The 27,154-nt window shown below is 36.0% G+C and overlaps 3 protein-coding genes across 6 annotated transcripts in view; 2 read left to right on the top strand and 1 right to left on the bottom strand.

The window, feature by feature from the left end:
• The window catches only part of LOC142335946 (uncharacterized), a 56,425-nt gene extending 55,524 nt beyond the window's left edge, over positions 1 to 901 (top strand). For all 3 annotated transcript variants that reach the window (XM_075384357.1, XM_075384358.1, XM_075384359.1), the window contains one exon: positions 317 to 901. In XM_075384357.1, coding sequence (XP_075240472.1) covers positions 317 to 791 — 475 coding nt within the window. In that variant the 3' untranslated portion in view covers positions 792 to 901. The remainder of the gene's footprint in view (positions 1 to 316) is intronic.
• A 108-nt stretch (positions 902 to 1,009) lies between these two features.
• Positions 1,010 to 27,154, top strand: part of LOC142336533 (uncharacterized) — a 199,309-nt gene continuing 173,164 nt past the window's right edge. Inside the window, exons 1-12 of the mRNA XM_075385441.1 lie at positions 1,010 to 1,257; positions 1,527 to 1,659; positions 3,649 to 3,661; positions 4,139 to 4,196; positions 4,262 to 4,354; positions 4,775 to 4,970; positions 5,563 to 5,785; positions 7,815 to 7,927; positions 10,733 to 10,865; positions 18,699 to 18,851; positions 19,221 to 19,437; positions 20,015 to 20,187. Coding sequence (XP_075241556.1) covers positions 1,161 to 1,257; positions 1,527 to 1,659; positions 3,649 to 3,661; positions 4,139 to 4,196; positions 4,262 to 4,354; positions 4,775 to 4,970; positions 5,563 to 5,785; positions 7,815 to 7,927; positions 10,733 to 10,865; positions 18,699 to 18,851; positions 19,221 to 19,437; positions 20,015 to 20,187 — 1,602 coding nt within the window. The 5' untranslated portion in view covers positions 1,010 to 1,160. The remainder of the gene's footprint in view (positions 1,258 to 1,526; positions 1,660 to 3,648; positions 3,662 to 4,138; positions 4,197 to 4,261; positions 4,355 to 4,774; positions 4,971 to 5,562; positions 5,786 to 7,814; positions 7,928 to 10,732; positions 10,866 to 18,698; positions 18,852 to 19,220; positions 19,438 to 20,014; positions 20,188 to 27,154) is intronic.
• The window catches only part of LOC142335948 (uncharacterized), a 44,824-nt gene continuing 41,112 nt past the window's right edge, over positions 23,443 to 27,154 (bottom strand). Inside the window, exon 16 of one of the 2 annotated variants that reach the window (XM_075384360.1) lies at positions 23,443 to 24,149. In XM_075384360.1, the coding sequence (XP_075240475.1) occupies positions 23,917 to 24,149 (233 nt within the window). In that variant the 3' untranslated portion in view covers positions 23,443 to 23,916. The remainder of the gene's footprint in view (positions 24,150 to 27,154) is intronic. The other variant, XM_075384361.1, reaches the window with a different exon arrangement.

The following is a 27,154-nucleotide window of genomic DNA, read 5'->3' as shown; positions in this document are numbered from 1 at the left end:
AACCCCACTAACTGCACATTGCTCCACCCGTAAACTAACCGTTTACGCTCTACCACCGTTTAAGCTAGTTAAGATAAAGCGAGACCCTCGCAAATCGTTTGAGAGTGATTGCTTTAACATAGTCAGTTTGACATGGAAATGTGTCCAAATATTGCTTTCCTCTCTTTAATTTCTTAAATCTATAGAATAACTTCAAATTTTCATAACCACAACAAAAACTTTTTGTTTAACATTTATAATTTAAGAATCACTTTATAAAAATATGAATAGTTTGGTCCTTAAACTACTGGTAGAAATAAGTTCTAAATTTTTTTAGAAAGCAAACGGCTCAACATAACGTATCACCTGGAAAAGAGCTGAGCGATCGCCAAAACTCAAGAAACAGCAAAATTGTGGAATATAAATCTAGAAAACGCACACGCAGTAAATCAGCACATAGAAAAAGCAGCTCATATGAAAAAAGGCGGAGATCTAGATCAAGAAATCGAAGTGAGTCTTCTCGAAGTCACGATAGAGATCAGTCGAGATCACGAAGCAAATGCAGAGGTCGAAAATACTCCAGAAAATTGTCTCAAAGACTAAGAAAGTCCCGGAGCCCTCAAGAAAGTCATCGTCAAATTTCGAGGAAGCGCGAGCAAGGAACTGAAACCAGGCGGAATAGAAGTAATTCGCGGACCAAAAAGTCGGAAAGGAATGCGAAGGAGAGCAAAAATGTGGTGTCAAAAATTTCAAGATCGAGGTCAAACTCCAGAAAAATAATGAAGCGTCGAAGTAGAAGCAAGAGTAGATAATTCAAGTTTATGAAGTTTTGCAGTGATGTATGTTTTCTATTGTAGGTGTTGAATATTGTTGCTTAGTATTTTAGCTTATGGGGTAAAGTTTAAAAATAATTCTTGGTCTACTTTTTATGCTGTGATGGCTGTATCATATAAATCCTTAAATCATTGCAAACATAAAAAAAATGACAGTGCCTGGAATTCGGCATAGATTTATAATATAAATTCCTTCAAAAAGCAAAGCGTGAGCTCTATTCTTCTTTAAAAGTTTGAAAACCCGACTCGAATCTGAAAAAATTTTTTTACGGTACAGAATGATGATTCAGTATTGTAGGCTTTGTTATTAAGTTACATAACCTTTTCAGATAGTAGTTGTGTTTAATAATGGCTTCAGTGTCTCCAGGAGGGGGAGGGTCTTCCTCAGGCTCTTCCTCCAGCAAGGTCAAAGTGGCTGTCAGGGTGCGGCCATTCAACAAACGAGGTTGGTTATCTGTCTCATTGCCTGTTTGTTTTCTTCCCAGATCCTCAGACTGAGTTTTGATTCCTAGTAATCTAGACAATGTTTGAATTTCTTTCGGAAGGTTGTAGTAACTCATAGAACTGAACTCCATGACTCCGTGACTTTATAACTTCGGTTCGCTGGTTTTCTCGATAAACTTGTCGATTGTGAAATATGAAATTTAATTTTCCAGTGACTTTGATTTCGTTCTGGAGGCATAAATTTTGCGACTAATGCATTGATTGTTGCAGAGATAGATCTATCGACGGAGTGTGTTGTGGAGATGACAGCAAATTGTACAGTACTCTGGGCACCACACGCAGTAGGGGCTGCATCTTCTCACAACAAGGGAGGAGGGGGAGGGGACTTCAGACACCACGACAGGTAACTCACCTCTCGGCTTTTAAATAGCTTCACGTTTGTGCTTAAGATTCTTCAAATTTGCTTTTTATTTAAGTTTTCAAGGTTGAACTGATTCGTTTTGTGTTTGAAGACATTAACTAAAATATTTTCCAAGCATTAACTAAAATATTTTACAAGAACTATTTCGTTTGCAGACCCCATAAAGTTTTCGCATATTTGGCTTCCTTGCGTATATTTTTGGGCGGGGATTGTATTTATGGGATAAATTTGAGGTTAAAGGTAACCTTTTGAAGTTTTTATGTTAAAGATAACCGTTTTTGAGGTTGAAGATAACCTTGAAGTTTTTGAGCCCCAATTGTGCCATCCTTCATCAATCAGTTAACAAACATCTTATTTTGTCATTGGATTTTTGAGAATAATCTGTCAGCTATGGCTGAAATTTAAATCAGCATTTTTTCAACGAATCATCTTTCGATATAAATCATCCTTATACTGGTCTATTATATGCTCATTTGGATCTCCGTGATGTTAATGCGTTATTTAAAAGCAGGGTACAATCAAGCCGCAGCCTTGTGCTGACTACATTAGAACGCAACGAGCATGTCATTCGAGAGCATTTTTTCGAAGTTAATTGAAAATCTTTATTAATAGCCTCACAGCGATAGCTGGGGCTATTATTGGACTTCTCTTGTTTTTTACAATTCAAAGAATTTGAATTGTATTGGGGCGCTGTCTTTTTTTAAGATCTGTTCACACATTTTTATGATTTTTGAAGTCAAATTGGAGTAGTGATTTTGGTCACGCCGAAACAGGAAATAGAGCAAAAAAAACGAGTGGCTTTGCGGCGTGAAATTTTTTCGCTCTAATTTTAAAGTAGAGTTAGAAAATGGTGTTTGAACAAGAATTCGCTTTCTCGCTAGTGGTTTTTTTGTTCACATGCGGCAATTTCACTTTGATTTTTACTGTTTTTTCGATTTTTTTGGATCGGGTTTTTTCTAAATGGTTTTCCCAATCCATTAATAGCTCATTCTAGGCCTAGTTTTTTGTGTGAACCAAATTTTCATTGCTCGCTATTGGTGTTTTGTTCACACGCGGCATTTTGACACCGATTTTTTGTTTTTTTTTAAATGTTTTATCTGATTTTTTTAGAAATGGTTTTCCCAATTCACTCATAGTCCGTTATAAGTCGTTTATTGTTTAGTCAATAAAAATTCTTTGAATTGTACGTCAGGACTTGTCCTGCTATGTTTTTTATTTCGTCGTCATGATTTTTGTTACGACCATATGACGTCACAGCCACTTTTTGTTCATTCATTCATGCAATTTCAACTGAATTGCATGTGTGACGTCATTTTTCGCTTTAGTGGAGCGAGTTTTTTTGTTCGTTCGCGTGATTAAATTTTTGGTCACACTTGACTTACCTCACTCTCAAAAATGACTTCCTCACTTTGAAATTGACTTTTATTTACTTTAATTCAAGGAGTTAAGGTCAAATGGGTGTGTGTCACTCTAAATGAAGGTTATTTGAAATCAGCTAATAGAGGCAGCAATAACTTATACAGATTATTAATCAAAATATAACAGATCAGCCTTCAATGAAAAGACGATTTTTTTTGGTCTGTCTTTTTTACTGTTTTTTTGAGACTGCCGAACTACGAATCTATTGCGGCTATTTTCTGGCAATTTGCCAGCTATGTTTTGATAGTTCCACAAAATGCGTATTTCAGTGATGACCCGCTTTTGAATGAAATCGTACAATTCAACCTAATGTTGTTTCTTGTATGTTTGCAGATGTCTCAAGGACTCAATTTCGAATTTTTTGGAGGAATTCATCCTTGGGCTTTCTCATTCAACAGTATCGTCTCTGATTGATTTCGTTTTACGTTCTGCTGTGATTCAAGCTTTCAAATAAATAATTCATGAATATTTTTAATATCACTGCCAAATAGCGTCTTCACTCGTTAAATTATATTGAAAATTTTTGTTCCAATTGAATGTTTTGTGTTCCAGAAAAAACACCAAGGTATGATTTCTTTCCTCTAAGTAACGAAAATGTTGAGGTCTAGTAGTTACCAGTGAGAAACGATACTCGTCAGAGCATTTTTCTGGTTGAGGGCTTGAATTTTTTGTCTACTTCCCTTGTGCACGTTTAACCATTCCTGAGGGTGTATCAGTTATTATAATCTTGATCAAATCGATAAGGGTGATAGCAACTGTTTTTTTCTGGATGGTACAGAATACTGTGGTGCTGGTAGTGTAAGGAAAAAAAATTTTTCACGTTGTAAAATGATTTAAATGAAGTTGATATTTTGCATTTCTTTTTACTTTTAAACTGTAATTAGCTTTTCAGCTGTAAATTGATAGACAATCTCCAAAATATTAGTGTATGAATGCTGTTAATGTTATCGGTACATTTTCTCAAAAGAATGATTCAGAAAATTAAATCACGATTTAAAAGTGCAGTAGCAGATATTATAGCAATAATCAATCTTTATTTTAGAGATTTTACTTTGACAGCTGCTTCGACTCCATTGACCCTCTATCGTCTAACTATAGTGGTACGTCACAAATTACTATTGATACAAAATACCGTTGAATGCAATTTCCTTATGACGAATTTTAGATCAATCAGCCGTGTTCGAAGACTTGGGTCTGGATCTATTAGAGAATGCATTCCAGGGATACAACGCATGTATATTCGCATATGGTCAGACAGGTGAGAAATTTCTTCATTATTTACTTAATCCGACGAGCATTTCATTTTTTTTGTAACCCATCTGAGCTGCTCTTGAGTTCTCGCATTTTAGTTTTTCATGAGAAAATGGTCAACGGGAGTTTTTTTCACTTATGGAATAGAATTTTGCGCCTTGAAAGTTCAAAAAATTAAGGGAAACTTTTGCCGTCGTCTTAACTGCTGGTGACAATGACACAAATTCGTCGAGTTTAGCCTTGGGTACCCATTGTTCTACTGCTCTCCAAATAAATTGGAGGAAACTGTTGCTGAGAATAGATTTTGTGCATGAATATATTGGCTCCATGAAAACTTCATGCAGATTAAGTTTCCTCCTTTGCAATGATAACAGAATAGGTCGCTTGACTTCTGTTTTTGAGATGAATAATGAAAGAGTTCAAATAGGTTCCGGGAAGAGCTACACAATGATGGGTGGTACAGGGGGTGGCAGTAGTGACCCTGGAATCATTCCCCGTCTGTGCCACGAGCTGTTCTCAAAGATTGCTAACCAGTCAAATGAGTCCCTCCAGTTCAAAGTGGAGATGTCATATATGGAAATCTACAATGAGAAAGTACACGATCTGCTTGACCCACGCAGTGGGTAAGTTCAAGTGCTATTTCGGGGGGGGGGGTGCTATTTTCATTGCTAAGATTTATACTGATTTGAGTCCCTGGATTTAGCAGAATCTCTTCGTGTAGAAAATGATTGACTCAGCATAAACTTTTTCGAATCTATTGTTGAAAACCACGCGGAAGTTTTAAAATGCCAAAAGAAAAAAAACGCCAACAGTTCTTGCCTACCCACCCAGAAGTTGACCCACCATCAAGTTTCGGCGTACGTGCAAAATGAGTTTCAAGCAAATATACGTGCTTCGACTTGCAGTTACTTTGAAATTCGGGCTTAGCATGTCAAAGAGTTTCGCGGTTAGCAATAAATGCCTGAAATTCTCGGTGATTTCAATCGTCTAAAAACCTGTATGTAAAATATCAAAAATTGTATTATTTTAGTTTCAATTTAAAAAAGATAAGCTGATGCTAACCGGAATAAAAACAAACTGGATACATTTTCTCCGTGTGTTTAGAGTGATAGGTGTTGATAGGTGTATGTATATGCGCACTGATACATTTTACTAGCTATGTTTGTTTCGAATGCGTTGAATTGACTTAATGGACGTGACGTCATGCTCTTTTAGAAGGAAAAGCAACCTGAAAGTGAGGGAGCACAAGATTCTGGGCCCATACGTGGATGGTCTCTCCAAACTGGCGGTGACCTCAAGTGAAGATATCTATGACTTGATTGAGATTGGTAACAGATCCCGCACTGTGGCTGCAACCAACATGAACTCAGAGAGCTCCCGCTCACATGCCGTCTTCACCATATTTCTCTCTCAGCAGATTACCAATGTCACCAAACGGGTAAGTAATTAAATGAGACGATTGGAGGACAATTGTGATCAGTGGTGATTTTTATAGCTGCGAAGCTGTAAGCTGAGCGTAGCTATATTGCGGTGCTCCTGGTTTTTTTACAATTCAAAAAATTTGAATTGTATTGGGGCGCTGTCTTTTATTTAAGATCTGTTCACACATTTTCATGATTTTTGAAGTCAAATTGGAGTAGTGATTTTGGTCACGCCGAAACAGGAAGTGGAGTGAGAAAGCGAAAGGTTTTGCGGCGTGAAATTTTTTCACTCTAAATTTAAAGTAGAGTGAGAAAACGGTGTTTGAACAAAAATTCGCTTTCTCGCTAGTGGTTCACATGCGGCAATTTCACCTTGATTTTTTCCAATCCACTTTGATTTTTCCCAATCCATTCATAGTCCGTTCTAGGTCTAGTTTTCTGTTTAGCCAATGAAAATTCTTTGAATTGTACGTCAGGACTTGTCCTGCTATGTTTTTTTTTGTTTCGTCGTCTGACGCTGTTTTTTCGTTTACATTTGTTCACATAGCAAAGCTGAAAAAGTCAAATTTTCTGAATGACTTCTTCCTCTCACTAACGGCATTTGCGCGCGTGACGTCATTTCTCACTAGCTTTAGCGAAAGTTTTTTGGTTATTTGCGTGATTAGATTTTGATCATACGTGACTTACCTCACTCAATAAAATGACTTTTGCACTTTAAATCTTAAGTTTAATTTGAATTTGTTTAAAGTCAAAGGAACTCCCTATGTGCAGTAAAGGTCCCTAATAAGAGGCTTCTGTGGAATGAATTTTAACAAGCTTTATTAATTTATCGCTGAATGTTTTTTAGCCTAGTTTTTTGAGCAGCGTCGATTTTTTTTTCAATTTAGATCTGTCTCTGTTTCTATCTCTATTATACGGCACGCGGGTCTATTCTTTCGCAGCTATTCCGGCAGTCTGCCGGCTTTGATTTGAGTTTTTGCCAGCAGCCCCCCCCCCCCCAACCTAGTGGTCGGATAACCTATAGCCCCCCCCCCCCACAAATCATTGTAAATATACCGTAATGGGGGCTATAATTTCATGGGGGGCTATAATGAGGAAAGACCCGATTTTTTAACAGTATCTTCAAAATGCCAAAAAATGGGTTGTCCTTGGTTAATTGCTTTCAAATGAAGTTTGTAGCTATTGTATTGGTCCTTTGATCTTTTTTAATGCAATTTTTTGCTCGACCCATTTTTCGAATCTTTCCAAATCTACTCATTTTTAGAGCTAGGAAGACCACAAGTATCTAAAAAAACCTATGTGAGGGCAGGGGAGTTTTTCTTTTCATTGGAAAAATATGTTAAAAATACCGTTTTGGAGCGGAAAGATTAGAGGGTAATATACCGTAAATATCATCGTAATGATCTAGGCCAAAAACAGAGGAGGAAACTTTTTTAAAAGTTTTATCCTCTCTAGGCTAGTTTAGCTTATTAGGAAAGATATTTGAATTTTTTCTAGAGAGACGGTATGAAGTGGTGAAGCGCAAAATTGTAATGTCACTATGCATCTCAGAGTTTTAATAATAGCGCTTGTTTACAGATTTCACCAAAAGGTGGAAAATCTTTTGTACAGGTGGGTGAGAAATTCACAATATTTTATTCGCACATAAACTGAAACCAATTTTTATTCTATTTTGCTGTTTGGATCTTGAAATTAATCTTTTTGCTGAACTTGAAAGTTGTCCAGAACCAGCGTGAAAAATTATGTTTTGCTACGTCCTTTCGAACATTGATTTTAACCATGTCGTCAAAGTTTGAAATTGTGCGACATCATATTTTTATACATAATCACGTTTTTCTCAATCCAATTATCATCAACACGGTCAGTTTGAAAATCTTGCAAGATGATACGTTTGTGTACTTCCTCAAATTGACTTCTATTTATCACTCTCGATTGAATTTTGTGCACTGTCTCGTAATTTCACTTTCACCGAGCATCTGAATAAATGATGATCTGCTAGATTAATGTTAGTTGAGAGAATGCATAGTAAATGTAATGTATGTTTAGATGACGGGTGAGAAAGCGAGCAGAATAAGTTTGGTGGATTTGGCTGGGTCAGAGAGAGCCACTAAGACTGGGGCAGCTGGGGAGAGACTCAAAGAGGGCAGCAACATTAACAAGTAAAACATGATGTTGCTCTCTAGTCATTCAAATTGAGTTTACTTGAAATAAAGGAACTCTGATTCGATATCGATGCAACTCCCTGAAAAAGCATCAACGCGAATTGTTGATGTAACATCACTGGATAAAATTTTAATAATAACCGCGTCCTCAATTCCAGGCGGCTATTATTGCGCTCCTAATTTTTTTAATCGTCTAACAGATTTTTGTTTTGTCTTACCCTGACTTTTATGATTTTGATGACTTTTCATGACTTTGAGCTGTCAAAACGGTATAAACAGGTAAAGCTCAGCGGACATCAAGTTTCATTAGCGGCCCATAGTCGCGTTTAGTAGTCTTTCAACTACTTAGAGTGGTGAAGTTACTGGGAACTTACCCCACTTATAAAAAATGACTTGTGAAATCACTTAATGAACTTTAAACTTTATGTCAATTTACTAGTTAAAGATCAATAGTGTCCATCTAAGTATTGCCAAACGTATTTTCCTTAATTCTTGAGTATTAGAGTATTGAGTTTATGGTTTATAATATTATTTTTGAAAAAGCTCCCTTAGGGCTTTTTCCTTATAGAGCGTATGTGTTTCATAAAAATGACAGAACGGATCTAACCCAAAAGGTCTAATGGTCTATTAAAGGACTGGTGACCAATCTGTCTATCTTTTTTAATAGCCGCGAAGCGATAGCGGCTATTATTGGGGACATCGTGGTTTTTTACAATTCAAAGAATTTGAATTGTATTGGGGCGCTGTGTTTTTTTTTAAGATGTGTTCACACATTTTTCAATGACTTTGATCTTTCAAAACGGGATAAGCAGGTAAAGCCCAGCGGGCATTAAATTTCATTAGAGGACCAAAGTGGACTTTAGTAGTCCTTCAAGTGCTTAGAGTGTTGCAACTGCTGGGATGGCCTCAATTGAAGGTTAAAAGTTCATTTTTAGGAGTTTTTGGGCTGAAAATGGTGTAATTTTTCATGTTTTTTGTGATTTTTTTAAGTTTTTTGCTTGATTAGTTGAAGTTATTAAAAGTTTTTGAAGGCCTTTTGCGAGAAAAAGGTACTTGTTATGACCACTACAAACACAAACATACAAAATGATACTAGTTTTTGCAATTTTTTTCAAGTTTTTTGAAAATTTTTGTCATTTTTTGCGTTTTTCCAGCTTCAGGGGCCACGAAATCTTGTTTAAGGTTTGATAATAGGGCACTGTAAAGTTTCTAGTAACAATGGAGGGGTTTTCAACATTTTAATGTCTCGAATTTTAGCATTTTTTTTTTGATAAAATCTGCAATTTTTTTGAGGTTTCTTAAAGTTTTTGTCAATTTTTGATATTTGTCCATTCTCAAGTGCCAGGAAACCTATTCCATGGTCTGAAAACAGTTACTGCATAGTTGTTAGTTTTAATGGATTTGTTTTCAACAAATTAACCTTTCGAATTTTGAAATTTTTTTTTATGAAACTTGCAAGTTTTTTAAGTTTTTTTTCAAGACATTTGTATTTTATTCAGTTTTTCTTGCATGAGTAGCCAGATAACCTCATACAGGGTTTGATAGTATTTTATTAAATAGTTGTTAGGGGTAATTGGATGGTTTTCAACATTTTAATAGAACGAATTTCTGTATTTTGAAATCTGAAATTTTTGATAAAAATTATTGCCTATCGATCTTTGAAACAATTATTTTTTAAGACTTGGAATTGGTTTACTGGATAGCGTCCAGAGACACTAGAATCAGTTTTCAAGAAATGATTCTTAAGATATTAATGTCACGATTTTCAGCAAGATTTCATTAAAATTTCAATTGATATTTTTAGTTTTGAAATTTTTCGAGTTAATCGATCTTCAAGGGCCAATGAATTTTTTCAGGCCTTGCAGATATAATACTGCACCAATTTCACCCACAAATTTTGGTTTTGAATATATTTTTGAAATAGGTATGTTTGAAGGGGTCAAATTTTGCCTTAGGGTTAAAACTTCCAAGTTTTATCGAGGATTATATATTTGTTTAGTTTGTTTGATTGTTTGTTTCTCAATTTTTCGAGATGATTTTGTTTGTGTTTTGGCTGGAATCGTTGAATTGATCCGCTGTTCAGGTAGAGTAAATCTAAGTTTTTCATTCAATTCTTTGAATTGTATTTCAGGACTTGTCCTGCTATGTTTTTTTTAATTCGTCTTCTCCATTGATGATTCTTACGACCTGACTTCTTGGAATTGACTTCAGTGACTTATATTGCTTTGCAGTTAAAATTTATGTACGTGACGTCGTTTCTGCTTTTAGGTCAATTGCGTGACTTACCTCACTCAAAAAAATGACTTCTGAACTCACTTATGGAACTTTAATTTTTTATGAAGATTTACTAGTTAATAGTGTGCATCTAAGTAGTGCCGATCTTGTATGCCCTAATTCGTGATTATTAGTCTTGAGTTTTTGATTTCGAATATCAATTTTGAAATAGCTATTTAAGGGCTTTTTCCTTATAGAACGTATTTGTCAAAAAATTGACAGTCCGAAGCTAACCCAAAAAGTTTTGTGGTCTATTAAAGGACTGGTGGTCGATCTGTCTATCTTATTTCTTTAGGTGTTTCAATTCATGGAAGGCCACGAGCGTCTATCGCGGCTATTTTCCGGCAATCTGCCGGCTATGTTTAGTTGCTTCAAATTCATGGAAGGCCTGAAGCGTCTATCGCGGCTATTTTCCGGCAATCTGCCTGCTATGTTCTCTTTTCTTCACAAAATAATGGCTTGTTTCGGTTAGGTTTTATTTCCCATTTTGAAATGATGATAACTACTTTGAATTGTGGTTATTTTTAGGTCTTTGACGACATTGGGACTGGTGATATCTGCATTGGCAGAACAATCAGCCGCAGCTGCTAACTCCAAGGGAGGAACAAAGAGACCAACTTTTGTGCCATACAGAGACTCCACTCTCACCTGGCTTCTAAAGGTTAAATGCCACACTAACACACAGATCCTATACAGTTTCTGTTATCATAGAAATCTGAGGAAACAAAATTCAATCGGTTTCTTGCTACGAAAAGATTAATTGCTCTCAAACAATTTTTTTTCCAAGTACATTGGTCCTATGGTCTTTTTATGGCATTTTTGCTTCATGGATTGTTGTCTGTCGCTTTCTAATAGCCGCCGACAGCCTCAATGTCTATTATTTAGGCGCTCTCCTGTTTTTGCATTCGAAAGGACTTGGATTGTATTGGCGCGCTGTCTTTTTTATGAAGCGAGAAGTAATGGTGAACTATTTTACAAATCGATGAGAGGTATTAAGGTGTGTATGAGAACAATGGGTCGGACTGTGTAATTTTTAGAGGTTGTTTTAAAAAAAAATTATTACTGATGATAAGATTTGGTTCTTTGATTCTTTCATTGCCCGGTAGTATAGTTGTTTTTACCTTTTTCTTTGAGAAGTTTCTTGGATATCAAAAACTTGTAGAGAAATTGTAAAAAGAAATGTATTTTGCTTTTTCCTCTTATTTCCTGTTTCAGTTGTATACCTGCGAAGCTGTAAGCGAAGCGGAGCTATATTGCGGTGCTATTGGTTTTTGAAAATTCAAAGAATTTGAATTGTATTGAGGCGCTGCCTTTTTTAAATTGCTCTTGAACGAAGTTCATAGCAATTATTGTAAACGTGTGTCTTTTTTATGCAAAATTTTCGCTTGACAATTTTAACTTTTCGAGTGACTTTTACGCCCTTGACTTTTTGCATGACCTAAAATTCTCTCTCAATCAAAATTTCAAGCAGCCGAACTCATTTGGCGGCAATTTAATACTAAAAGTGCGCCGAAACTGGCGTCATTTTTTTACTTCAAATCTTAATAGTGGTATATGTTAACCTCCAATGTGGTTATTTGAAGCCCACTATTCAACTTCCTAGTCACATTCAGGCTCCCCCTCCCTCCATCCCCCCACGACTGCACAAAACAAACAGACAGTGATTCTTTGACACATAAAGAGCTGAAACAGAACTTGATTGAAACCTGATCAAATGAACAATCTGTAATCTTTAGATGAAGTAATCTAAATATATGCTAATTGATTGCAATCTCCATTCAGTTGAAACGGCGAGTGAGTTAATGAAACATTAGTAGTCGGTTTGATAAAAAATGAGTAAATTTTACTGAAAAAATTTGTGGGAGTTGGGCTTTGATGTATACTCATAAGAAGAAAGAGTTAAAGTAGTTGAGGTGAAAAATTGAACTTATTTTGCATAACAAAGAATAATGAGCATAAGGTCTTAATGTTTGGTCATCGCAATTGGAAATTAGTGTCGGCCTTGGACAAGAATTGAGATTTCGAATAAACAAAAAAACTGTCTTCTTAGGGTGTCTTGATGTTTTGTCATCAACAGTAGCTGTTAAATTTGCTCAATGAGTGAAAATGAGGAATCATTGCTCAAAAGAAGTACAGGCTTATTGTTCTGATCGATTAGTTCAAAAGGAAGTTGGCCAATGAAAAAAAGCGAAATTTACAAGCAAATTATCATTTTAATTTTTGGAAATCACCTCAACATATATTTTTTTACTTGAAACCCGTTGGATGAATGAAAAACACGAGAGAGAATCTGTAATTCAACGAGCTCTGAACCAAAGGAGCACGTACAAATAAGGTTTGAAGTACTTTGATTTACAAAAAATGCTTTTTTAGTGCCTTTTCAGGCTGATTATTGGAATGTCTGGTCAATGCACGTTGTCAAGGGTTGTTCTTATGTTTTGGCAATGACTCTTTACTGGCTTCAAGCGCTACATAATTTTGCCGCTGTGCACATTGGCCCGTGCCTGTTGTACAATTCCTTGGCAATAGCAGCTTACTGATCTGCCAATTGTTGTCAAGTGACTGCTTTGCGCATTTTTATCTCACCATGAACGTTTACTTCTGTGGGTGGTCTAGGCTGTTCACGCCAAGCAAAATTGTTATTCTTTTTCGTTCAAAGCTATGTACTCTTTGATCTTCAGATCTTCATTCGTTCATTTTTATTACACCAACTGGCAAATTACAGGATCAAATTGGTCAAAAATTGAATTGCCCTTGTGAAAAAAATCACTTCAAATTGTCAGGTTTTATTTGTAACAAAAGTCTCCATAATCTTTTACTCGATAGTCTTTTAAAGGACACTGACAAAACCTTAACCTTTTTTGTGAACCATGTTTCTCTCATACGATTTTTTTTATCTAAAAACGTTACGAGGAGCCCTTCTTTTAAGTCTTAACCAGCCTTTAAAAGATCAAAAGCACTGCACAAAACAATCGGACAGTAATCATTTGACATATAAAGAGCTGAAACAGAACTTAATTGAAACCTGATCGAATGACAATCTGTAATTTTTAGATGATGTAATATAAATATATTTTAATTGACTGCAAACTCCATTCAGTTGAAACGGCGAGTGAATTGAATAAAACATTAGTAGTAGTCGGCTAGAAAAAAAATTGAGTAAATTTCACAAAAAAAATTGTGGAGTTGGGCTTTGATGTAAACTTAGAGTTAAAGTAGATGAGGTCAAAAGTTGAACTTAATTTGCATAACAAAAAATAATGAGCATAAGGCCTTGATGTTTGGTCATAATGATTGGAAATTAAAGTCGACGAGACACAAGAATTGAGATTTCGCATAAGCGAAGAAACCGTCTGCTTAGGGTGTCTTGATGTTTTGTAATCAACAGTAGCCGTCAAAGTTGCTCAATGAGTGAAAGTGAGCAATGATTGCGCAAAAGAGGTACAGGTTTATTATGTTGTTTATTTACCTCAAAAGAATGTTGACCAGTAGAACAAAATGTGAAAACTTACAAGAAAGTTATCTTGACATTTTTGAAAATTGATGATTTTGAAAACAAATGATTTGAATACAACTTCATGCATTATTATTTCACCGCGAAACTGTTGGATATATGAAGAATGCAAAAGAGACAAGATTTACTTCAAATGAGCTCGGAACCGAAGCAACAAGTAGAAATAACGTTTGAAACACTTTAATTTAGCAAAAAGATCTTTCAGTTCCTTTTATGCTGCTAAACTGAATGTATCGTCAATGCAGGTTTTTAGGGGTGTTTTGTTACGTCGTGGTACTGTTTACACGCTTCTTTCGCTACATAATGCTGCAGCTGGGCACATTTGCCATGTGACTGTTGCATAATTCCACGGCAATCGCAGCTAACTAGTGCCAACTGTCATGGAGCGATTTATTTGCGCAGATATCTCACCATGGACATTCCTTTCTGGCAGTCGTCCAGATCATTCCTACCAAGCGAAATTGTTACTATAGCTGCGAAGCTGTAAGCTGAGCGGAGCTATATTGCGGTGCTCTTGGTTTTTTTTTACAATTCAAAGAATTTGAATTGTATTGGGGCGCTGTCTTTTTTTAAGATCTGTTCACACATTTTCATGATTTTTGAAGTCAAACTGGAGTGGTGATTTTGGTCACGCCGAAACAGGAAGTGAAGCGAAAAAGCGAGTGGTTTTGCGGCGTGAAATTTTTTCGCTCTAATTTTAAAGTAGAGTGAGAAAACGGCGTTTGAACAAAAATTCGCTTTCTCGCTAGTGGTTTTTTGTTCACATGCGGCAATTTCACTTTGGTTTTTACTATTTTTTTCGATTTTTTGGATCCATTTTTTTTCCCAAATGGAAAGGTTTTCCCAATCCATTTATAATTCATTCCAGGTCTAGTTTTTTGTTTAGTCAATGAAAATTCTTTGAATTGTACGTCAGGACTTGTCCTACTATGTTTTTTTGTTTCGTCGTCTTACGCTCTTTTTTCGTTTTGCATTTGTTCATACAGCAAAGCTGAAAAAGTCAAATTTTCTGAATGACTTCTTCCTCTCACTAACGGCATTTGCGCGCGTGACGTCATTTCTCACTCGCTTTAACAAAAGTTTTTAGGTTATTTGCGTGATTAGATTTTGATCATACGTGACTTACCTCACTCAATAAAATGACTTTTACACTTTAAAACTTAAGTTTAATATGAATTTGTTTAAGGTCAAAGGAATTCGTATGTGCAGTAAAAGTCCTGAATAAGAGCCTTCTGCGGAATGAATTTTAAAAAGTTTTATTAATTTATCCTGGATGTTTTTATCTCACCATGAACGTTTACTTCTGTGGGTGGTCTAGGCTGTTCACGCCAAGCAAAATTGTTATTCTTTTTCGTTCAAAGCTATGTACTCTTTGATCTTCAGATCTTCATTCGTTCATTTTTATTACACCAACTGGCAAATTACAGGATCAAATTGGTCAAAAATTGAATTGCCCTTGTGAAAAAAATCACTTCAAATTGTCAGGTTTTATTTGTAACAAAAGTCTCCATAATCTTTTACTCGATAGTCTTTTAAAGGACACTGACAAAACCTTAACCTTTTTTGTGAACCATGTTTCTCTCATACGATTTTTTTTATCTAAAAACGTTACGAGGAGCCCTTCTTTTAAGTCTTAACCAGCCTTTAAAAGATCAAAAGCACTGCACAAAACAATCGGACAGTAATCATTTGACATATAAAGAGCTGAAACAGAACTTAATTGAAACCTGATCGAATGACAATCTGTAATTTTTAGATGATGTAATATAAATATATTTTAATTGACTGCAAACTCCATTCAGTTGAAACGGCGAGTGAATTGAATAAAACATTAGTAGTAGTCGGCTAGAAAAAAAATTGAGTAAATTTCACAAAAAAAATTGTGGAGTTGGGCTTTGATGTAAACTTAGAGTTAAAGTAGATGAGGTCAAAAGTTGAACTTAATTTGCATAACAAAAAATAATGAGCATAAGGCCTTGATGTTTGGTCATAATGATTGGAAATTAAAGTCGACGAGACACAAGAATTGAGATTTCGCATAAGCGAAGAAACCGTCTGCTTAGGGTGTCTTGATGTTTTGTAATCAACAGTAGCCGTCAAAGTTGCTCAATGAGTGAAAGTGAGCAATGATTGCGCAAAAGAGGTACAGGTTTATTATGTTGTTTATTTACCTCAAAAGAATGTTGACCAGTAGAACAAAATGTGAAAACTTACAAGAAAGTTATCTTGACATTTTTGAAAATTGATGATTTTGAAAACAAATGATTTGAATACAACTTCATGCATTATTATTTCACCGCGAAACTGTTGGATATATGAAGAATGCAAAAGAGACAAGATTTACTTCAAATGAGCTCGGAACCGAAGCAACAAGTAGAAATAACGTTTGAAACACTTTAATTTAGCAAAAAGATCTTTCAGTTCCTTTTATGCTGCTAAACTGAATGTATCGTCAATGCAGGTTTTTAGGGGTGTTTTGTTACGTCGTGGTACTGTTTACACGCTTCTTTCGCTACATAATGCTGCAGCTGGGCACATTTGCCATGTGACTGTTGCATAATTCCACGGCAATCGCAGCTAACTAGTGCCAACTGTCATGGAGCGATTTATTTGCGCAGATATCTCACCATGGACATTCCTTTCTGGCAGTCGTCCAGATCATTCCTACCAAGCGAAATTGTTACTATAGCTGCGAAGCTGTAAGCTGAGCGGAGCTATATTGCGGTGCTCTTGGTTTTTTTTTACAATTCAAAGAATTTGAATTGTATTGGGGCGCTGTCTTTTTTTAAGATCTGTTCACACATTTTCATGATTTTTGAAGTCAAACTGGAGTGGTGATTTTGGTCACGCCGAAACAGGAAGTGAAGCGAAAAAGCGAGTGGTTTTGCGGCGTGAAATTTTTTCGCTCTAATTTTAAAGTAGAGTGAGAAAACGGCGTTTGAACAAAAATTCGCTTTCTCGCTAGTGGTTTTTTGTTCACATGCGGCAATTTCACTTTGGTTTTTACTATTTTTTTCGATTTTTTGGATCCATTTTTTTTCCCAAATGGAAAGGTTTTCCCAATCCATTTATAATTCATTCCAGGTCTAGTTTTTTGTTTAGTCAATGAAAATTCTTTGAATTGTACGTCAGGACTTGTCCTACTATGTTTTTTTGTTTCGTCGTCTTACGCTCTTTTTTCGTTTTGCATTTGTTCATACAGCAAAGCTGAAAAAGTCAAATTTTCTGAATGACTTCTTCCTCTCACTAACGGCATTTGCGCGCGTGACGTCATTTCTCACTCGCTTTAACAAAAGTTTTTAGGTTATTTGCGTGATTAGATTTTGATCATACGTGACTTACCTCACTCAATAAAATGACTTTTACACTTTAAAACTTAAGTTTAATATGAATTTGTTTAAGGTCAAAGGAATTCGTATGTGCAGTAAAAGTCCTGAATAAGAGCCTTCTGCGGAATGAATTTTAAAAAGTTTTATTAATTTATCCTGGATGTTTTTACCTAGTTTTTTTGAGAGGTGTCGATTTTTTTTTCAATTTAGATCTGTATCTGTTTCTATCTCTATTATATGGCACGCAGGTCTATTCTTTCGCAGCTATTCCGGCAATCTGCCGGCTATGTTTCATTTTTGTATGAACGCATTGACTCTTTGATTGCGCTCAGAGTTTCATCCCTCCATTGTTCTTACATCAATCGACAATTTAACTGATCAAATTGATCGAAAATTGAGTCACGCGCAGAAGGAAAGTAACTTCCCAATTTGTCCAATCTTAATTGTAAAGAAAAATCACCATCGCAAAAACTTTCATTGGCAACAATTTATACCGATTATCCTCCAAAGGAAACTGCTTAAACTTAACCTTTGTGTACATGGTTGTGAATCATACGCAAGCAATTTTCGTTAATCTTGTTGTAAAAAATGATGCAAGGTAGGTTTTTCAGTCGTTATCACCGTTAGTAAAACAAAGACGTTGGACAATACAAATGAGAAGTCATTCCACAAATAGAGATCCGAAACAAAACCTGATTGAGACCTGATCAAATGAACAGTTATTAATCTATAGATCAACCTTTATTCGAGCGCCCTTCCGTTGAAACAGCGAGTGATGTAAGTCGAGTGCTAGAAGTCGGCCAGGGAAGAATGAGGAATTTAAAAACTCGCCAGTTTTGGGATTCAAAAAAAGTGAGCCTAATTTGCAGAAAAGAAAAAATTGTAATTATGGGGTCTTGCTGTTTGCTCATTAGAATTGCAAGTTGGCGGGAAGAAAAATTGAGGACGTTTTGCATGAACGAACAAACCGTCAGCTTTGAGTCTTGACTTTTTCCATTGAAGGTGACTGTTAGCGATAACTTTTCGTTTGCTCAGGGAGTTAAAGTGAGGAATCATTTTAAACTAAGCACAGACTTGAGATTTTGCTAAATCATTTGAAAAGTAAAATGGGTGTGAGAGAAATTCTGAAAATTGTCGTGCAAATTGTCTTGACAAGCTTTAAAACAAATAAGACATGCGGCCAAAACAATGAACTTGAGTACAGAGTCATGCATAATTATTTAACTCTGCACACTTTGAATGAATGAAGAACACAAGAGAGAGAGAGAGAGAGAGAGAGAGAGAAGCGGAAAATATTTGTAACAAAGAAAGAACTGAAAAAATTTTATAATTGAGACTTAATCAATTGAGCAATCTTTTAACTACAGATTACGTCATTTAGTTGCTAAATGATTCTATACTCCAATCAGTTGAGACAGCGAGTGTGTCTTTTTTTGTCATCTCAATTTCGAATAATGGAGTCATTAACGGCTATTATCTGAATTTTTTTGGTCATGTTTGAGAGCTGTACATCTCTAGTTGACGAGTGAAGCCAAGCTTGCCGCTAATCAATCTGACCTGTAACAAAAACAATTATTATGATGTTTATTTAGCACTAAGCACCAATATTGACGCATTTAGCCAGGTTTCTGATCCAGGTTATTGCGTTTAGGACAGCCTGGGTGGGAATAGTAAGACGGTGATGATAGCTACAATCAGTCCAGCCGCAGACAACTACGACGAGAGTCTCTCCACTCTCAGGTACGCTGATAGAGCTAAGAGGATCGTCAACAACGCCGTCATCAATGAGGACCCCAACGCAAGGGTTTGTCACCTATTTCCCATTCTTCACGTTAAAATTTTAACTAGAACTATTGTTCTAAATATTGTATGCTCCTTGTGCTACTTTTTCATTGTGCTGTGTGCCTTATTTTCCGTCACTACGTTTGGTATTATGGTTGTTATTGGGCTAAAATATGATGAAATCAATGCACCTAGACAGCGACATGATCTTCTCTATTGTCCCACGATGAATAACAACACACTCTTAATATCTACAACTTGAAAAATAGAGGCCTAAAGCGCGAGATGACTATCAAAATACATAGAATAGTTAGGTGAGACTCAAGACTCTAAAAAGCGGATTAAAAAGACTGCAAAACATTTGGTCATTATCCCTTGTTCAACTGTGCAGATTATTCGTGAATTGCGTGAGGAGGTGGAGCGTCTGAAACGCCAACTTGCAGACGCTCTGAGACGTAACAGGAACAACACTCTCAGCTCAAGTCTCCTCAGCACAACTGGCACCACTTCGACTGGATTTGGAGCAGACGCCTCCTTGCTCAGTTCTCTCGACGAGTCTGGCTTCCACGACCTCATTTCAGCTGTTGGCGGAGTTGGAGCTATAAGTGGTAAGTTAATTCGTAGAGGGTCGAATTTGTTTTCTCCATTACTGAGTTAGGTTGTGTAGTCAACTAATTTCGTTATTCTGTTTGAGTTGTCTTAATTTTGCTGAAATTGTTAAAGGGTCTACGCATTCCGCCTATTTGCCCTCTCCTTGTTCATTTTTGCAAAAAAAATATCTGACATTTTTATCACGAAAACGGAATTAATTCTTTCTTTCTTTCTTGATAAGTATCAAGTTAATTTCAAGTTGGAGCTATGTCACGTGCGCTTGCGGGGGCCTACTAAACTTGACGTTTTCAACTACCAACCAGATAAATAATGTTCGGTGCCGTTGTGAATTGTGTGTTTCGATCAATAATTTGTGCTGATATTAATTTTGGATAAGGGTGATGATAGCCATTTATTTTGTTAATGCCAATAGAGTGCAAAAAGTTAAGTTTATAATTGCTCTTGAACAAAGTTTCAATAGATTCGAGCTCTCACTAGTCGCTTGAAAGCTATTCTTTCATTGGTCGGTTATGTTTGATAGAGTATCCATATTCTACGCATGAAAGAATACTTCCTTGATTAACAATTAAACAGGGGCGGAGAGTGGACATGTATCACGGAACAGCCGAGATGAAGGAGGGGAGGATGAAGATTGTAGTAACTTGGCCAGTGCTCTGAGGGATCAGCTGGCTGAGAATGAGAGACTGGTTGAACAGATGTCTCTCCCTTGGGAACAGAGACTTCTCATGTCTGAGCAAATTGCTAAGGTATGCTACTAGAAGAATTCAAACCGCTTTTTAGCGTTTGAAGAATTCAGATGGCTTTCAGTGAATAAAAAAATGCGTAAGTAATAATATTGAAAGTTGCTAAATCGGCCAACTCTGTCACAGTTATAAATCTATCAAATTTATGATTGGTTGTCTAAATGATTACTATTAGTATTTAAACAAAGGTAAAGGAAGGTTTTGAAGATTTTTTAAACGACTCCTCAATTTTTCTAAAATTCGTTCATCTACTTGTTTTCTAGGTATGTGATGCTGGTGATGGATATTATGGTGCGTGGGTGTCTGTTCTTTCTATCAATCCCTTGTCTGGTTGAGGAACAAAAATTCCACTGTTGTTTAATTGTAACAAACTTAACTTCACAACCAAAACTGCTAATTTATATTTGTTCTTTTTTCTCATTCTTTTTAATTCTGTTTTTGTTCCATCTGTTTATATGACCAAGAGATATTGCTAGTAGACATTTTAATCAATTCTAATTACAGCTAATTGAGATGTCAATGGCCTCTGTTTTCCTAAAAATACTTAGTTCAACTTTGTGAGGGTATCATAAGTAGCGTTTTATATCACGCATTTTCATTGCTGTCGAACGAAAACGAAATTTGAAACCAATTATTGTAGATTTGCGTCTCATTTAATGCAAAATTTTTGCTTGTTTTGTTGTAGAACCTTCTTTTGATTTCGCTTCCCGAATGACTTTTTCACGCTTGACTTCTTCATTTTTTGCTTGACCTAAATTGCTCTAATTGAGAAATTGTTTGCGTTGCTAAAGCAAAAGCGATTGTAAGACCCACTTTAACAAGAACCTTATAGACGATAGGCGTATGCTTCCATCTCTTACTCCGCAGATGGCGGGTTTCCATTATCTGGTCTGATGAAGTACTTCTTGTTATAGCTGCGAAGCTGTTAGCTGAGCGGAGCTATATTGCGGTGCTCTTGGTTTTTACAATTCAAAGAATTTTTGCTCTAATTTTAAAGTAGAGTCAGAATACGGTGTTTGAACAAAAATTTACTTTATCGGTAGTGGTTTTTTGTTCAAATGCTGCAATTTCACTTTGATTTTTTTTACTGTTTTTTTTTCGATTTTTGGATAGGATTTTTTTCTAAATGGTTTTTCCAATCTATTCATAGTTCATTCCAGTTCTAGTTTTTCGTTTAGTCAATGAAAATTCTTTGAATTGTACGTCAGGACTTGTCCTGCAATGTTTTTTGTTTCGTCGTCTGACGCTCTTTTTTGTTTTACTTTTGCTCACACAGCAAAGCTGAAAAAGTCAAATTTTCTGAATGACTTTTTCCTCTCACTAACGGCGTTTGCGCGCGTGACGCCATTTCTCACTCTCTTCAGCAAGTTTTTTGCGTGATTAGATTTTGATCACAAATGACTTACCTCACTCAATAAAACTGACTTTTACACTTTAAAACTTAAGCTGATTTTGAATTTCTTTAAGGTCAAAGGAACTCATATATGGAGTAAAAGTCCCTAATAAGAGGCTTCTGTGGGAAGAATTTTAACAAGCTTTATTTTATTGCTGAATGTTTTTTACCTAGCTTTTTGAGCGGCGTCGATTTAGGTCTCTCTGTTTCTATCTCTATTATACGGCACGCAGGTCTATTCTTTCGCAGCTATTCCGGCAATCTGCCGGCCATGATTTTTGTTAAAGTTATGGAGAAATAGCGTTAAAACTGTGATTTTAACGTATTCTTGTTATTGATATCAAAATTGTATCAAAAATGAATATATTTTTCATAATCTCTCCTCTCTTACCGCTCCGCTGTAAGTACCATATACACATTACTGCTCCTCCCGCAACTGAAAATTGCTGCCATAGATTAGGACTCCCACTAGTTCGAGAGCAACTCTTCCGATGTTAGTCGGTTGTATTAGTTGTGGACTGAGGAGGTCTATAGAAGGCTCAATTAAAGTCCGGCAAAAGTTTTGAAAACACGGCACTCACATGCATAGAGATAAACGATTTACCCGTTGTCATGCAAATTAGGCATGATAACAAGAATGAATACAAAATCTATTACGATTAATAAACTGGTGTATAGCTCCGATAAATTCCACCCGGTGACAGGGGAACATTTACAACGCGGGAATCTAAGATAGTCACCGAGAATTTTTAGAAGAAAGTAACACTACTCGAAGCGCTTGACTTCTTCATTTTTTGCTTGACCTAAATTGCTCTAATTGAGAAATTGTTTGCGTTGCTAAAGCAAAAGCGATTGTAAGACCCACTTTAACAAGAACCTTAGACGATAGGCGTATGCTTCCATCTCTTACTCCGCAGATGGCGGGTTTCCATTATCTGGTCTGATGAAGTACTTCTTGTTATAGCTGCGAAGCTGTTAGCTGAGCGGAGCTATATTGCGGTGCTCTTGGTTTTTACAATTCAAAGAATTTTTGCTCTAATTTGAAAGTAGAGTCAGAATACGGTGTTTGAACAAAAATTTACTTTATCGGTAGTGGTTTTTTGTTCAAATGCTGCAATTTCACTTCGATTTTTTTTACTGTTTTTTTTTCGATTTTTGGATAGGATTTTTTTCTAAATGGTTTTTCCAATCTATTCATAGTTCATTCCAGTTCTAGTTTTTCGTTTAGTCAATGAAAATTCTTTGAATTGTACGTCAGGACTTGTCCTGCAATGTTTTTTGTTTCGTCGTCTGACGCTCTTTTTTGTTTTACTTTTGCTCACACAGCAAAGCTGAAAAAGTCAAATTTTCTGAATGACTTTTTCCTCTCACTAACGGCGTTTGCGTGCGTGACGCCATTTCTCACTCTCTTCAGCAAGTTTTTTGCGTGATTAGATTTTGATCACAAATGACTTACCTCACTCAATAAAACTGACTTTTACACTTTAAAACTTAAGCTGATTTTGAATTTGTTTAAGGTCAAAGGAACTCATATATGGAGTAAAAGTCCCTAATAAGAGGCTTCTGTGGGAAGAATTTTAACAAGCTTTATTTTATTGCTGAATGTTTTTTACCTAGCTTTTTGAGCGGCGTCGATTTAGGTCTCTCTGTTTCTATCTCTATTATACGGCACGCAGGTCTATTCTTTCGCAGCTATTCCGGCAATCTGCCGGCCATGATTTTTGTTAAAGTTATGGAGAAATAGCGTTAAAACTGTGATTTTAACGTATTCTTGTTATTGATATCAAAATTGTATCAAAAATGAATATATTTTTCATAATCTCTCCTCTCTTACCGCTCCGCTGTAAGTACCATATACACATTACTGCTCCTCTCGCAACTGAAAATTGCTGCCATAGATTAGGACTCCCACTAGTTCGAGAGCAACTCTTCCGATGTTAGTCGGTTGTATTAGTTGTGGACTGAGGAGGTCTATAGAAGGCTCAATTAAAGTCCGGCAAAAGTTTTGAAAACACGGCACTCACATGCATAGAGATAAACGATTTACCCGTTGTCATGCAAATTAGGCATGATAACAAGAATGAATACAAAATCTATTATGATTAATAAACTGGTGTATAGCTCCGATAAATTCCACCCGGTGACAGGGGAACATTTACAACGCGGAAATCTAAGATAGTCACCGAGAATTTTTAGAAGAAAGTAACACTACTCGAAGCCTTTTATTGCAAATAGATCCAATACATTCAAATTCAATGTTCACTTTTCGACCGACTATGGTCCCAAAAATCAAATTGTGTTGGTTATTATGGAATATGATAGGTTGTTATTTATTTGAGTCAGTGATGTATGTGGTATCTAGTCTGTCCCGCTGCCCTCTTTTGGGCTGCCCTGGCGTTGAGTGCGTGAATAACAGCGTCCCCACTTGCACCACATGGTTCCAGTCCCGCTCGATGCAAGAAGTCCTCGTACAGATTCACTGGCAGAGCATATAACCAGGTGACCAGGTCGCAAGGGTTAGGCATGAAGCAACTGTCCATAATTACCTCGTGTAGAGTGCAACCGTCTAGTTCTGAGCAGATAGTTGAATAAAATGAGAGGTAAAAGCTGTCCTTTGTAGCCTCTTAAGGACTATGAACGCGCGAAATGTTTCAATCTTTTTTTGCAAAACTTGTTTTAGCCGCAAGTTGATAGACAAATGTGATACTTGATCCTTAAAAGTACACTTTCGCATCAAACGTCTTGAACGAAAATCTTCTTGAGCTTTTTCTCTTTAGGGTGAGCAAATTTTAGCAAGTAAGTATATGCTTGGGACAATATTATGAGCGATTGAGCGAAATGGAATCAAAGCCATTCTAGGTTACTGATTATTATTTTTGCACCCATAAAACATTTCAAAAGTATGCCACCTATGAATAAATTTGACCCACCGTTGTTCGAGTTGGTGCATTTGTTTAAATTTTTGTGCTTTTCTGTAAGTACTTAATTGTTCAGTCGTTTATTCCGACACGAGTACTTGTAAGTTTTTGATTGCTCTCAAACGAAGTTTGTAGCAATTATATTAGTCCTGTCGGTCTTTTTTATGCAATTTTTTGCTTCACCAATTTTTCTTCTGGAGCATTTGACTTTTCGTCCTCAAAAACGGGATAAACAGGTAGTGCCCAGCGGGCATTAAGTGCTCATAGCGCCTTTGAGCTCACTAGTCTTCAAGTACGCGATTCACAGAATTTGTTTTGGAGACTTATACTTATGGTGCGAAGGGCGGTTCTAAGAGATTGACCCCCCCCCCCCCACTGTTGCCACCCCATCAGCCCCCCCCCCCCCCGTTGCACCCCCTCCCCCTCGCTGCGCTCACGCCCCTTCAATAAAGCTAAAGCTAGCCTCACTAAACCGTGCCTAGCTACTGACGAAGCCAACCGCTCGCCGGTAGTTTGAGAGCAATTTGCCCAACGTTAGTCGGTTATGCTTGTTAAGGCATTCTTGCTTTCTGGGTGTTGTTTTTGCTTAGAGTGTCTGGCGATGCATTGCTTTTGTTAACAGTTTCAGTTACTTCACATCTTGTCAAAACTTAGAGATGACATTAGAAAATTTTGAAAGAATTTTGATTTTGTTCTCTGGATTCAACATTTTTTGTCTTTGTGTCCATTATGTTGATCAATTTTTGCTGGGAGTAATTGTTGATCAAGAAAAAGAAGCGTGAAAATGTTTGTGGTTTTCCTGCCGAACAAAGTGAGGAGTAACGACCCGTTCTTAATCATAGCGCTGTTTTGGAGAGAGAGTTTGAGGCGAGGAAAAATTTTCAGCAAGTGAACTTTTCGTCACGCACAGCTTTTTTAAAGAAGTTTTCTCTGGTATGAACGAATGTTCTTTGCTTTAAAAGGTTCAATTAACTATGTGAATAATTTTGAGAATTTTATGCTAATTTGCTAACTTTTAGCTTTTAGCTTCAGATTTATTGGAAGCTTTTGAACTATTTTTGTATCCTCGGAATATTTTTGGTACTTTGAATTGGGATCTGGATAGACTTTTATTGCGCTTAGACTATTTAAGTTTCTTTCAGTTTTTCACTTTTTTCAAAGATAGATGAGTCTCTATTTTTTTGAAGAAATTACCGTATTTTTCAAATTTGATATGAGATATATTAAAGGCGTTTGAAGTGTGGCTGCTATTAAGCAGGTTTTTGTTGAGAAAAACAACCAATAATTGCACTTTTTGCATTTATTTCATTTTCTTCAAAATTAGAACGGTTTCGAACATCTTATAGTTTGCCTAAAATTGTGCGATCAGTTAATTGTTCATAATTGCGTGAAAACAGTTTCTGATTCTACGTGTACTTGTACGAACAATTGTACTTGTACTTTGAAAATATTTGGGTTTTCGAGTATTTTTTTTTCAACTCGCGTAGTTTATCGCTAATTTTTCTGAATTTAATCAAACAAAGTTGGAAATAGTTTAGTAGTTTATATTTGATTTTTTTGTGGTCTTTGTCACTAAGATTACTCTCGTTTTTGGAATTCTTAAATATTTTTGATTTTGTCTCAAAGTGCAGTGTGTGTGTGACGTCAATATTTGTTCTTAATGGCGTCAGCTTTTCGGTCAATTTCGTAAAGAAATTTTGTCTTAACTCACGCCCAATTTTGCATTCTAAAATGACTTTATTCAAGTAGGTGTGTAACAGAACCATTAAGGATGAGAAATTGTTTTTATTGGGTTTGTACTAATCGAAATGTGTAAGCGCACAGCTGAACTAGAAACTCAAAATCAAATTTAGAATGTTGTAAGCAGAAAGAAAATAAATTCGTAAGCTGAAATAAATGGCTGGAATGTATTCGAGCATATTATTTTGCAAAATAGTAAGTACGTTGGTTTTAGATTTTAGTCTTTGATTTTTGAATTTTTATGACTTTTTGCCACTGTTAAGCAATGAATTGCCTTCATTAAAAGAATTGTCATTCTTCCGCCTCGTTTTTTGTTTTAAATATTGAAACAAATAGATTGTGGCTATTTCACACGATGACACTGCAGAACATGAAATATTAATCCAAGTTATTTAGTTCAACCCCCCTAGTGCAGGTGCCCGTTAAGTAGTCGAAAATATGACAAAAATATATCGCATTGTTACGTATGATTGTTACGTAGTAGTTGCTCAAATTGATACACAGCTATAAAAAGATAAAATTTTTCTGCTTTTTTCTCCCATTTCAAATAATTGTGAACTGATTGTGCGAAAACACCCTTTATTCTGCTAACCAAAACAGAATTATTTTAGCACAAACTGAGTACGTTTCTTTTATGGCTCCTTTTGAATCGTTTGAGTATAAAAAGGAAAAACTGTTTGAAAACAACCATTATTAAACAGAAAGCTTGGCGAAAATCCCAAAATCCATCGATATTTTTTTGTTGAGAAAAATATAAATGTGAAATATTCATCTTTTTGCCAAAAACCTGCTGAACCATTTGGCACCTCTCTAAATGGTTGCAGAGGCATATATTGAGACATTTCGAAAAAAGTTATCTGTAGAGAGACCTTTGCACGTTAAGAAATATTCAATTACACAAATTGATTAAAAAAATGAG

This window comes from Convolutriloba macropyga, chromosome 3 (genome assembly GCF_964194025.1).
Source record: "Convolutriloba macropyga chromosome 3, txConMacr16.3, whole genome shotgun sequence".
NCBI lineage: Eukaryota > Metazoa > Xenacoelomorpha > Acoela > Convolutidae > Convolutriloba > Convolutriloba macropyga.
The sequence above is the reverse complement of the archived record's forward strand: the minus strand, read 5'-3'. Positions and strand labels throughout refer to the sequence as shown.